At 41.2% G+C, this 11,986-nt stretch overlaps 1 protein-coding gene across 2 annotated transcripts in view; it reads right to left on the bottom strand.

Annotated features, from left to right (window-relative positions):
* Nucleotides 1-11,986, bottom strand: part of RTF2 (replication termination factor 2) — a 51,197-nt gene that overhangs the window by 31,901 nt on the left and 7,310 nt on the right. For both annotated transcript variants that reach the window (XM_038749909.1, XM_038749910.1), the window contains exons 2-5: nt 11,358-11,452; nt 11,169-11,262; nt 8,850-8,989; nt 3,408-3,486 (exon numbers count right to left, since the gene is read on the bottom strand). In XM_038749909.1, coding sequence (XP_038605837.1) covers nt 3,408-3,486; nt 8,850-8,989; nt 11,169-11,262; nt 11,358-11,452 — 408 coding nt within the window. The remainder of the gene's footprint in view (nt 1-3,407; nt 3,487-8,849; nt 8,990-11,168; nt 11,263-11,357; nt 11,453-11,986) is intronic.

Here is an 11,986-nt window from a genome sequence, read left to right as displayed (position 1 = left end):
TGTGAGCCAAAAGAAATAACATGAAATACACAATCATCACCTAATACAAGGAGCCCAAATCACAGTGTGCTTCATACCCATCTGATATTTGATACTAAAGGGATGATTAAGAAATGAGTTTGAGTTCTGGATGTTAAGGAGGTCAGCCCTTACTCCGTCTCCCCAAACACTCTGTTGCTACTGTTGGAGAAAGAATACTAAAGTGCTCAAACCACTGGTTTAATTCAGAAAAGGTATTTATGTCCTTCCTGTGCAAAATTCACCATGAGCTGCTCAGTGCACTTTTTAACACCTGATGGTCAAGTGGCCATCCTTGGTCGATTTCCAGTTTTTCATTTGTTTGAAAAATCTTTTGTTATCAATTTCCCAATCTCCTGTTTGACCCCTGATGGACTGATTTATTTGACTGACGGCTCTATATAATTTGTTGATTGCTTGCATTCTTGTTCTGTGGTACACATTTTCCCCCGAACTTCTTAGATAATGTTTTTGACACCCTCTATGCTATTTATGGACAGTCAAATGAGAACAATTTTTCACCATGACTCAGCCATTTGTCTGCTGTGTGACCTTGGGCAAGTCATTTAACTTAGTGTGGCTCAGTGGAAAGAGCACGGGCATGGGAGTCAGAGGTCATGGGTTCTAGTCCTGGCCCCGCTGCTTGTCAGCTGTGTGACTTTAGGCAAGTCACTTAACTTCTCTGTGCCTCAGTTACCTCATCAGTAAAATGGGGATTAAGACTGTGAGCCCCTCGTGGGACAACCTGATCACCTTGTACCCTCCCCAGCGCTTAGAACAGTGCTTTGCAAATAGTAAGCACTTACTAATAGTTAAATGCTATTATTATTATTTTCTCACCTGTAAAATGGGGATTAAATACCTGTTCTCCCTCCTACTTAGACAGTGAGCCCTATGCCGGACTGTGTCCGACCCGATTACCTTGTATCTCCCCCGGTGCTCAGTACAATCCTCAGCACAGTAAGCACTTAAATACCATTAAGAAGAAAAAGACTTCAAAATCTGGGAGAAAATTGAGAGAAGGTAGGAAACGCAACTGAAGATGGTTAATAACAGATTTCCTATTTGGGTTTGAACTGTAACTATTTATGCATAAGCAGAACTACTTGAAATCTGTTCAGAAAAATGTTTCAAATGTACACATCAGCATGCAGCAAATTCAAAGTTCTTTTCCATCTTCTATGCTTTTCTACTGGGCCAACTGTGATTTATGGCGATTTAAAAAAAATCTAAAGTACAATCTTTCTAGGATATTTTATTCTTAATTCAGCTCAAGAAAAGATACTCTGAAATGAATAACTTCTGAGCATATTATCATCATCTGTAAGAGAAAGGCAGGTAATGCCACTTTTTCCAAAGACATAACAGGCACTGAGAGGTTAAGTGAGATAACACAGCAGGTAGGCGCCAGCCCTGAATTTAGAGCCAAATCTTCTGATGGCCAATGTAGAAATCTTTTCACTAGAGTCTGCGAAGATTTAGAAATGTCTCTGGCCAGACTAACACAGACAGAGTCTATTCAGCCCGATAGCACAGCACTCATGTTCAAATCCGAAATTTATTTATGTTAATGTCCATCTACCCCTCTAGACTGCAAGCTTGTTGTCGACGGGGAACGTGCCTACCAACTCTTTTATACTGCATTCTCCTGAGTGCTTAATATGGTGTTCTGCACACAATAAGTGCTCAATAAATACCACTGACTGATTACTGTCCCACAAGACTATACTATTATTTAAAATTAAATTTCCTCCTTTTGAGATTGAATTTGAAATAATACAATCCAGATAAAATGCCCAAGGCCTAAATGCATGGTTTGTGTTTCTAATTCAATGAAGTTAGTCACATGAAATTTGTTTGTGTTGTATTGCATGGGGGGAAAACACAAAAATAAAACTTTATTATGCTAAGAAATACACATAGAAACAACAGGGGAGGTACTTCATTTCTACATTTCTACTACATTTCTAGGTAGCTCTAGGGTCTTATATAAAGGAATAAGATAAAACTATTAAGGATACAGAAAGAAAGCCTCGCAAAGCCTATACTACCCTTTAAGAAGTCTCTAGAAGTAGAGACAGTCTCTTTTGAATTGGAATTTAGTGACTGCTTTTTAAATGATCTATCTTGAAAACATGATTTCTATTTAAATTGTAATCAGTACTGGAAGCCCTCACTTACTGATGCACTTGTAAGAGACAGAAGAAATTCAAGATTAAAAAAATCAAAATGTCTTCAAAATCTAAATCTCTAACAACTGAAAGTCAAAAAACAACAATATGGAAAAAGTTTCATATCTAGGTAAAACAATGCATTTATAGATGTAACTTCTCATTCTGTCCAGAAACAAACACTTACAAAGGCCTGCTTCATAACTAATGGTACTGGGGGTGGGGATGGGTGGGAGAGAAAATTCAAGCATTAAGCATATTTCATATGAGAACCTGATGGTGTTAGTAACTTTACCCACAAAGAAGTAAAGAGTGGGAGAACAAAGTTAATACGAGTTCTCAAGAAAATCTACGAAGCAGGATTGGGTCATAGGCAAAAAAGTAGGAAAGCCAGTAGAAGACTCTTACTACAGTCACATCAATCACAAGTTACTCCTGTACTTATTAGTATCGAAGTTACTAATAAGTACAGGAGTAACTTGTGATTGATAAATATCCAATTTTTTAAAATGCACCAAAACATTCTCCAAAATGAGATTTTCTACAGGAACCATTTCAAGGACCTAAACTTGGGTTCTAATTCTAACTCTGCCACTTGTTTGCTGTGTGAGCTTGGGCAAGTCACTTAACTTCCCTATGCCTCAGGTATTTCATCTGTAAAATGGGACCATGAACCCTCTCTGGGACAGGGACTGTTTCCAACCCCATTATCTTGTATCTGCCCCAGTGTGTAGTATAATTAATGCCTACCGCAAAATAAGCGCTTAACAAATAAAATTAAAAAAAAAATCAAGCAGTACTAAGATAAAAAAAAAACACAAAACCCATCAAATTAAACCCTAGCAATCCCTTACAGGGCATAGTGCACCCACAAATTTTCCAACCAATACGTTTCTTGGGGAAGTTCACCACATATGACATTCAGGGAAACAACCAATAGGATACAAATCCAGGCTTTCTGGCTCTCAGTAAACTTCTTTGACAAAATAAAACCGTCCTCATTATCAATCAATCAATCAATCAATCAATCGTATTTATTGAGCGCTTACTATGTGCAGAGCACTGTACTAAGCGCTTGGAAAGTACAAATTGGCATCACATATCAGCACTCCTGCTATTTACTGTCTGGTCCCCCAACTACTCAGGGTACACTGAAATCAATGTCGCACTGGCCCACAGCAGGAAGCAAAGATGATACATTTCATAAAGCTTACTTACTGTGTGGCAGACCTCTGCTTTGACTTCTTTCAAGGCTCTTTCGGAAAACACGCAACCACAGCCACGCAGAAAACAAAACCTTGGGAAAAAAAAATGAAAGTGTTAGCATTTTTCAACACCATCCTCAGTCCTGAAAATTATCGATGGGATCTAATAAACTCATTTTAACAGTATCAATCCATCATATTTATTGAATGTTTACTGAGTGCACAGCACTGAACTCTGTTCTCTGTCTCCCCCTTTTAGACTGTGAGCCCACTGTTGGGTAGGGACCATCTCTATATGTTGCCAATTTGTACTTTCCAAGCGCTTAGTACAGTGCTCTGCACACAGTAAGCGCTCAATAAATACGACTGATGATGATGATGATGAACTAAGCGCTTGGAAGAGTACAGTACAACTGAGTTGGTAGACATGTTCTTTGCCCACAGGGAGCTCGGAGCCAGGATTAGAACTCAGATCCTCTGGTTCCCAGGCCCATGTTCTTTCCACTAGGCCATGCTGCTTCTTAAAAAGGGGACAGATGCTTAATCTATAAATTAGGGGGTGGGATGAGGCTTGAGGGAATCCAAGGGGACATTAGTGGAAAATGAGCATAAATTGGACCTCCCATAAAATCGGGAAACTGGCAGATGTGGAAATCAGAACCAAAGCAAAACTAAAACAAATGCTTCTACACTACTGTTCGGCTGGAATGCTAGTAAGACTTTACAGAATTATCACCTCTGTGACAACTGAGGAAGGAAAACCAGTGAGATCCCCTAATGGGTAATGACAGTTCTAACATGGCACCATTATATTGTACTGAGAACATAAAATCTCACCACAGCTGTGTAACTTTGGGCAAGTCACTTAACTTCTCTGTGCCTCAGTTATCTCATCTGTAAAATGGGGATTAAAACTGTGAGCCCCCTTTGGGACAACCTGATCACCTTGTAACCTTCCCAGCGCTTAGAACGGTGCTTTGCACATAGTAAGCGCTTAACAAATACCATTATTGAAGAAGCAGCATGGCTCAGTGGAAAGAGCATGGGCTTTGGAGTCAGGGGTCATGGGTTCGAATCCCGACTCTGCCAATTGTCAGCTGTGTGACTTTGGGCAAGTGACTTAACTTCTCTATGCCTCAGTTACCTCATCTGTAAAATGGGCATTAAGACTGTGAGCCCCCTGTGGGACAACCTGATCACCTTGCAACCTCCCCAGCGCTTAGAACAGTGCTTTGCACATAGTAAGCACTTAATAAATGCCATTATTATACAAAACTCCTTTAGGCCAATATTCCAAAGAAATTACAAAAATTCTCTTGGCCACATGACCAGGTTGAGGAAAGCGATCAGAAAATTTTAGACAACACTGGGGAAATGGCAAAATTAGGGTCTGTACTAATAAATGGGAGATTTGAACTACCCTCAATTGAATAATTCATCGGGAAAAGAAGGGGAGGAAAAGTTTTTGGCTAGAAAAAAAGGCATATATGGAGCACCTAATCCTAGAACCCACAAGAAATACAAGGTATAGTGGATTTAATTTTTAGTAGTAGGAGAGTCACTTTAGTCAAAGTAATTTTTTAAAATGGCATTTGTTAAAGACTTACTACGTGCCAGGCACTGTTCTAAGTGGTGGGTAGATGCAAGTCAATCACGTCAGCTGCGGCTCACGGCCTAATAGGAGGGAGAACAGGGATTGAATCCCCATGGAGAAGCAGTGTGGCTCAGTGGCAAGAGCACGGGCCTTGGAGTCAGAGGTCATGGGTTCAAATCCTGACTCCACCAATTGTCAGCTGTGTGACTTTGGGCATGTCACTGAACTTCTCTGTGCCTCAGTTACCTCTTCTGCAAAATGGGGATTAAGACTGTGAGCCCCTTGTGGGACAACCTGATCACCTTGTAACTCCCCAGTGCTTAGAACAGTGCTTTGTACATAGTAAGTGCTTAATGAATGCCATTATTATTATTATTATTTTGCAGTTGAGGCCCAGAGAAGTTGAGTGACTTGCCCAAGGTCATACAGCAGACAATGGCAGAGCTGGAATTAGAACCCAGATCTTCAGGCTCCCAGGCTCATGCTTTATCCCTAGGCCATGCTTGCTTCCCTAACACATGATGGGAATAGGGATACAAGACCCTACCAAAACCCCAAAACAGTTTGCAACTGGGAACTATAGTAAAATGGCATCTTAGCTATTCCTTCCACCTTTTTCCTAAATAAATGAGTAAGGTACAAGAAGCTAGAGGCTGCTTAAAATGCCCCAAAAGAAGTTCAGGAAATACGTCAAATGAAAAATCTGAAATCCCATACGGGTAAAAGAAGTCAAAGAAAAATTCATCTTTAAGAAATGCAAAGTTCTCTCAGGCAGGGCAAGTAGGGAGCAAAGAGGAAATGTAGTGGGCCAAGGAGTTTGAGGAATACTTGGCAACCTAAGTCGAAGCTAATAAACCTGGGGAAATTGGGGATTGATGAATCTCCATTTGCCTAATACAGAATCAAGTTTAGCCTGAGTGTAGACTGAGAAAACCCAACCTAAAAGGGAAACATGCTTCACTCATATCGACTAGATTTCTCTGAAACGGCCAATGAGTCGATGAATAGAAGGGGAACCAGAAGGTGCCTAACTACATTTAAAAGACACTACATAATCAAGACACGGAAGAAAGGGAAGCAGCGTGGCGTAATGGAAAGAGCCTGGGAGTCAGAGGATCTGGGTTCTTATCCTGGCTCCACCACTTCTCTGCTGTGTGACCCTGGACAAGTCACTTGTAAAACTGTACTCTCCTAGGCGCCTAATACAGTGATTTGAACACAGTAAGCACTCAGTAAATACGACAATGTATGAATGAATTTAACTTATCTGTGTCTCTGTTACCACATCTGTAACATGGTGATTAAGACTGTGAGCCACATGTAGGACATGGACTGTGTTCAACCTGATTAGCTTATATCTACCAAACACTTAATAAAGTGCCTGGCATGTAGTAAGTTGTTAACAAATACCACAAATTTTAAAAAAGTTCCCTTATTTACTGGACATTGACTAAAAGATACGAAACAAAAAGGCAGGCACAGGGGGCAACTTCTCCAGAGAGAGGTAAAATCTAGGGGTCTCCTCAGGCTAAGTGGTCCACACGATTCTAACCTCTATTCATTCACTCAATCGTATTTATTGAACGCTTACTGTGTGCAGAGCATTGTACTAAGCGCTTGGGAAGTAAAAGTTGGCAACATATAGAGACGGTCCCTACCCAACAGTGGGCTCACAGTCTAGAAGTGGACTCACAGTCTATTGGGTAGTGAAATGCCATGGTACCAGTAGGTCAGTCATATTTATTGAGCGCTTACTGTGTGCAGAGCACTATACTAAGCACTTGGGAGGGTACAACAGAACAAAACACAGACATATTCCCAGCCCACAACAAGTTTACAGTCTAGAGGGGGATTACTATTATTATACCACTATTACTGTTCCTGTACGACTATGGGATTAAGCTGCTCAAAGATCTCAAAAAGCCAAATGGACAGAAAAGTGGTGGGTGGGCTCCTCTGTATGTAGATGCAAAGACAGGCCCTATGGACAAATGATTCAAACTAAACCTACAGGATGCTGGATTCTGAGTGATTAGTTCTCTCTCAGAAAAACGTAGTTGCTTTGTGCTGCTTTCTCAAATCAGTGGGTTGATATGCAACGGCTGCCAAATCGGCTAAGAATGTAGGACAGAAATCACTGGATGCAGGAGGAAAACCCCCCCAAAAAGTAACAATTCTTTCAGCAGAAGCAACTTAACTGTTTGCTTTCACTTTATGCATGCCCTCTGGTGTCTCATCTGGGAAAGATATACAGCAGACGTGGGGAATAAGGCATACTAAAAAGAAGTTCCTCTAAAAAGGCGAAGCCTACACATCAAATTGCATGGCTTTCTAGCATTTTCATTTAACCTGATTTCGACTCCCTCACCTCCCCGTCACCCATGTCTTTTAAAAATTACGGCTAAACCTGAAAGATAAAAAAAAGACACCCCCAAAATTTATTTTTTAGACTTTTGTTACCTTTTTCTGATCTGTTTGATTATCAAAATGGACTGAAATTGATGTGTGGCCTAATAATGTAGGGGTCGATTTAAGCAGATTGAACACACTTGTGAATCTGAATCATGATTATCTGCACCGTTGTCAGCAGAACTACAGCAATCAATCGTATTTATTGAGCACTTACTGTGTGCAGAGCACTGTACTAAGCGCTTGGGAAGTACAAGTTGGCAACATATAGAGACAGTCCCTACCCAACAGTGGGCTCACAGTCTAGAACTACATGCATTTTGGAATGTGATAAAAGGATGTTCCGGCCATTTAAAAATGAGCCACAAACACATTTTGCTTGAATATTCGTTTAAATAATCTGGATTTTAAAGAATCTTTGGGAAACTGGCTTTGGTGATCAGTTTTTGATTCTCCCCTGGGACAGTGATAGATATCATTCCTTGTGCTCTCATTTTACCATTAAAATGAAACCCCAAATTTTCAGAGTGTAAACAGGATTTTTATCCGGATTTCAAACTCCATCATACCCCTTGCAATTTTCCCTCAGTAGTGACTAATAAATGAAGGAAAGCAACTCATTTTTATTGGTCATGCTTCTCCTTTGCTCCCTTTCCAAAAGCAAATTATCAGCACTCTCTATCATAAACATCTGTCACAAATGAGAATCGGAGCACATCAGAGAAATAAATAATCAGTGGTATTTGAGTGCTTACTATATGCAAGAGAATTGAACTAAGTGCTTGGGAGAATAAAATACAAGAGAATTAGGTACATACTTGCCTGCCCACAAGGAGCTGACAGTCAAAAGAGTCTACTAAAATTAATGACTAATTAACTGTGAATTAACTACTGAGAATGTGAAGTAGCATGGTCTACTGGAAAGAGCCCGAGCCTGGGAATCAAAGGACCTGGGTTCTAATCCTAGCTCTATCATTTGCCTGCTGTGTGTGACCTTGGGCAAGTCACCTTACTTCTCTGTGCCTCAGTTACCACATCTGGAAAATAGGGATTAAGACTCCAAGCCCCATATGGGACAAACACTGTGTCCAACCTGATTAGCTTTTATCCCCAGATACCCCAGACCTTAGTACACTGCTTAGCACACAGGTGCCATACAAATGCCATAAAAAAGCATCAAACTGGAATAAACACACTACCTGCTTTATACCATTTCTTCCACAATGTTGCCTAAACTAAACCTAGATGCTCATGATGTCAGATGATGTCAGATGATATCAGACCCCTTACCTACAACATGGGATTCTGGAAATTTGGCCTGCTACCTCAGATGTTGAGCAACTACATAACATCAGCATTTCACTGGAAGGAAAAGTAATTATCTAATCAGATTGTTCCACATTGTAAAGATGCAAATAAAAAAGACTGAAACATGACGTGCATTTTACTCACCTGTGTCTTCCATTAATTTCCAAACCCACGACAGGGCAGATAAAACGTGCACGCTGTAAATCATCAAATTTGTCACCTTTTGTGCTTCCTTTATCACCTTCCCAGGCTGGATTGTCGGAGAGCTTAAGTTCTGTCACATTCTGGAACAAGGTTTGAGATGTTCATCACTCACAATGTTTATTACTGGCTGACAGAAAAATGGTCATGTTTCTTCCCTTTTAACTACTTCTTCATAGTTGAGCTTCAGACTTAAAGGCCGGTGTTGGCCTGCTACCCTGACCTTGTTGCCTCTCTTCCTTCCCACTTGCCAGTGGAAAGAGACAGGCATGCACATTCTCCCTGCTGTTTCTGACGTCATCTTCCAGATGGCTTGGGGGCTACACACTCTCACTCTTAGCCTCGCTCTGAAAAAAGATACTAAGGGGAAAGCCCAGAGTTGGGGACTAGTACTCCCGTAACAGTATCTATGAGGCAAGGAGAGCACTGTACTAAGCATTGGGAAAGAATACATAGGTGGGAATTTGAGGTTGGGTGCCGGGGGCGGTGGGGGGGCTCCAAATGATTCAGGCCTGGCCCACCAGTCACTTGAAATCTGAGTTTGTGGGGCTGGGGAGCGGCAAATAAAACTGAGTGGCAGATTCTTTTTATGGGGGAGGCTGCAAGCAGAAAGGGGTGGGGTAGGTGACATACTTCTGATTCCCTGAAATGTCCAGACTGAATGTATTTGAGAGCTATAGCTTTGCAGAAAAGCAAAAATACTCTCAAAAATACCCTCTTCAAAGTTCCATACATAGTACTGGGTCTTGAGGATGGGAATACATGAATACAACAGGTGGGTGAAGGGTTGATAAGAACTGGGGTAAGAAACCAGGGAACGCTGTTGGAGGAGATGGCATTTTAGGGGACCTTGAAGGAAGGGAGGGTTGAGGTCTGGAGGCTAAGGGAGAAGGGAAGGGGGGTTCCATGTCTTAGAGAAGCATGAGTGAAGGATCAGATGTGAGTAACATCAGAACACAGTGCAGGCAGGAGGTGAGCTTGAAGAAATGAATTGGGAGAGCAGAGGAGTAGTAAGTGAGGCGGGCTGACACGAATGGTGGAAAGAGCTGGTGGAAAGGAAAACCAAAGATAAGGAATCCTTGCTTGATGAGGAGATGACAACCACTGAAGAGAAGAGACCTAGAGTGGTGAGACCTACTGGAAATAGTAGGGGCCTGGGAATCAAAGACCTGGGTTCTACTCTGGTTCTGCAAGATGTCTGCTGTGTGACCCTGGGCAAGTCACCTAATTTTTCTACAATTCAGTTTCCTCAGAGGAAAAGGGGATAAATACGTGCTTCTCTGTGAGCCTCATGAGAGCCAGGGACTGTTTCCCACCTGGTTAACGTGTATCTAGCCCAGCACTCAGAACAGTGCTTAACGCATAGTACGTGCTTAACAAATACTATAAAAAAAAATTGTGTGCTGAGCAACTTTTCAGGAAGGTGATCTGGAAAGTGGATTAAGAGTCTGGACTAAAGTGGGGAGTGCTGGAAGCAAGGAGATTAGCAAGGAGGCCAATATAATAGTCTAATCGGGACAAGACAGCACTGGAAGCAGGATAGTGTCTGAATGGGGAAGAAGGAAGGGGTGGATCACCTAATGTCAAAGAAAAAAATAATCAGGTGTTAACATTAATTGGATATAATAATAATGGTACTTGTTAAGCGCTTACTATGTGCCAAGCACAGTTATAAGCTCTGGATATGAGAGCAAAATGACAGTGAGGAGCCAAGGATGACATCAAGGTCACGGGACAAATAATCACCCTTTTGGAAGAGATGGAAAAGTTGCAGAGGGAGAAAGGAAGGATTTAAGAGAAGCAGCGTGGCTCAGTGGAAAGAGCACGGGCTTTGGAGTCAGAGGTCATGGGTTCAAATTCCGGCTCCGCCAATTGTCAGCTGTGTGACTTTGGGCAAGTCACTTAACTTTTCTGTGCCTCAGTTACCTCATCTGTAAAATGGGGATTAAGACTGTGAGCCCCCCGTGGGACAACCTGATCACCTTGTAACCTCCCCAGCATTTGGAACAGTGCTTTGCACGTAGTAAGCACTTAATAAATGTCATTTAAGAGGGAAGGTGATAAGTTTAGCTTGGGGCTTGATGTGTTAATTGTGGGAAGTGTACACCTGATGGTTTCTATTAAATAGTACAACTTAAAATGAAACCAGCTTTGCAAATTATTTTTAAATCTCCTGATGGCGAATCTAGATGAACTATACACAAGCCTTGAACAGTTAATGTTTAAGATTTTCTTGAATCATTTCAGAATCATCACGGTTACCTTAATGCTCTTGATGTGAGATGTGGCCTGTCCTGGGGCTTTCTCTGAAGATTTGTCCAATAAAAACTCTATGACGGCATCTTTGTTATAAAGTCTGTAATGATAAGTAGTCGGTTTACAACTGTTAATAAGCCAAAATTTACCCCAAATTGATTTGCTTATGAAAACTATAAAAATATATACTCATACCTGCCAAGCTCACAGGCGACTATTGGTCGTCTTAGTATTTCTTGACTCAAGGTACAATAGTTCCACTGGGCCACCAATTCGGCATTTTTGTCCACCTGAAAGGAAAAATATTAGTTTTAAATTTACTTTCACTCAGTGTCAGGTATAAACATGTTTTAAGTTTCTAGGTGAAAAAGCTTGGTCAAGAGACTCTCAATTTCAGATCCATGGAGAAGCCTTAGGAAAGCCTGTTACATAAAAAAAGAAAACTGCAATAACTTCTGTAGAGCCTCGCAACAGACTAAATATCAGGATTTTAAATTTGCTAAAAATTACGTGTTAATGTAGCACCACTAAGATTTTACTGCCCAAATATTCTCTGCAACATTATCGATATTCCAAGTATAATTTTTAATACATTCAGTCAAAAGGAATTAGATTATAATTCGAGAAGCAGCATGGCTCAGTGGAAAGAGCACGGGGCCTGGGAATCAGAGGTCATGGGTTCCAATCCCGACTCCACCACTTGTCAGCTCTGTGACTTTCGGCAAGTCACTTCACTTCTCTGTGCCTCAGTTATCTCATCTGTGAAATGGGGAATTAAGACTGGGGCCCCACGCGGGACAACCTGATCACCCTGTATCCCCCCA

The sequence above is a fragment of the Tachyglossus aculeatus genome, chromosome 8 (genome assembly GCF_015852505.1).
Source record: "Tachyglossus aculeatus isolate mTacAcu1 chromosome 8, mTacAcu1.pri, whole genome shotgun sequence".
NCBI classification, from domain to species: domain Eukaryota; kingdom Metazoa; phylum Chordata; class Mammalia; order Monotremata; family Tachyglossidae; genus Tachyglossus; species Tachyglossus aculeatus.
The sequence above is the reverse complement of the archived record's forward strand: the minus strand, read 5'-3'. Positions and strand labels throughout refer to the sequence as shown.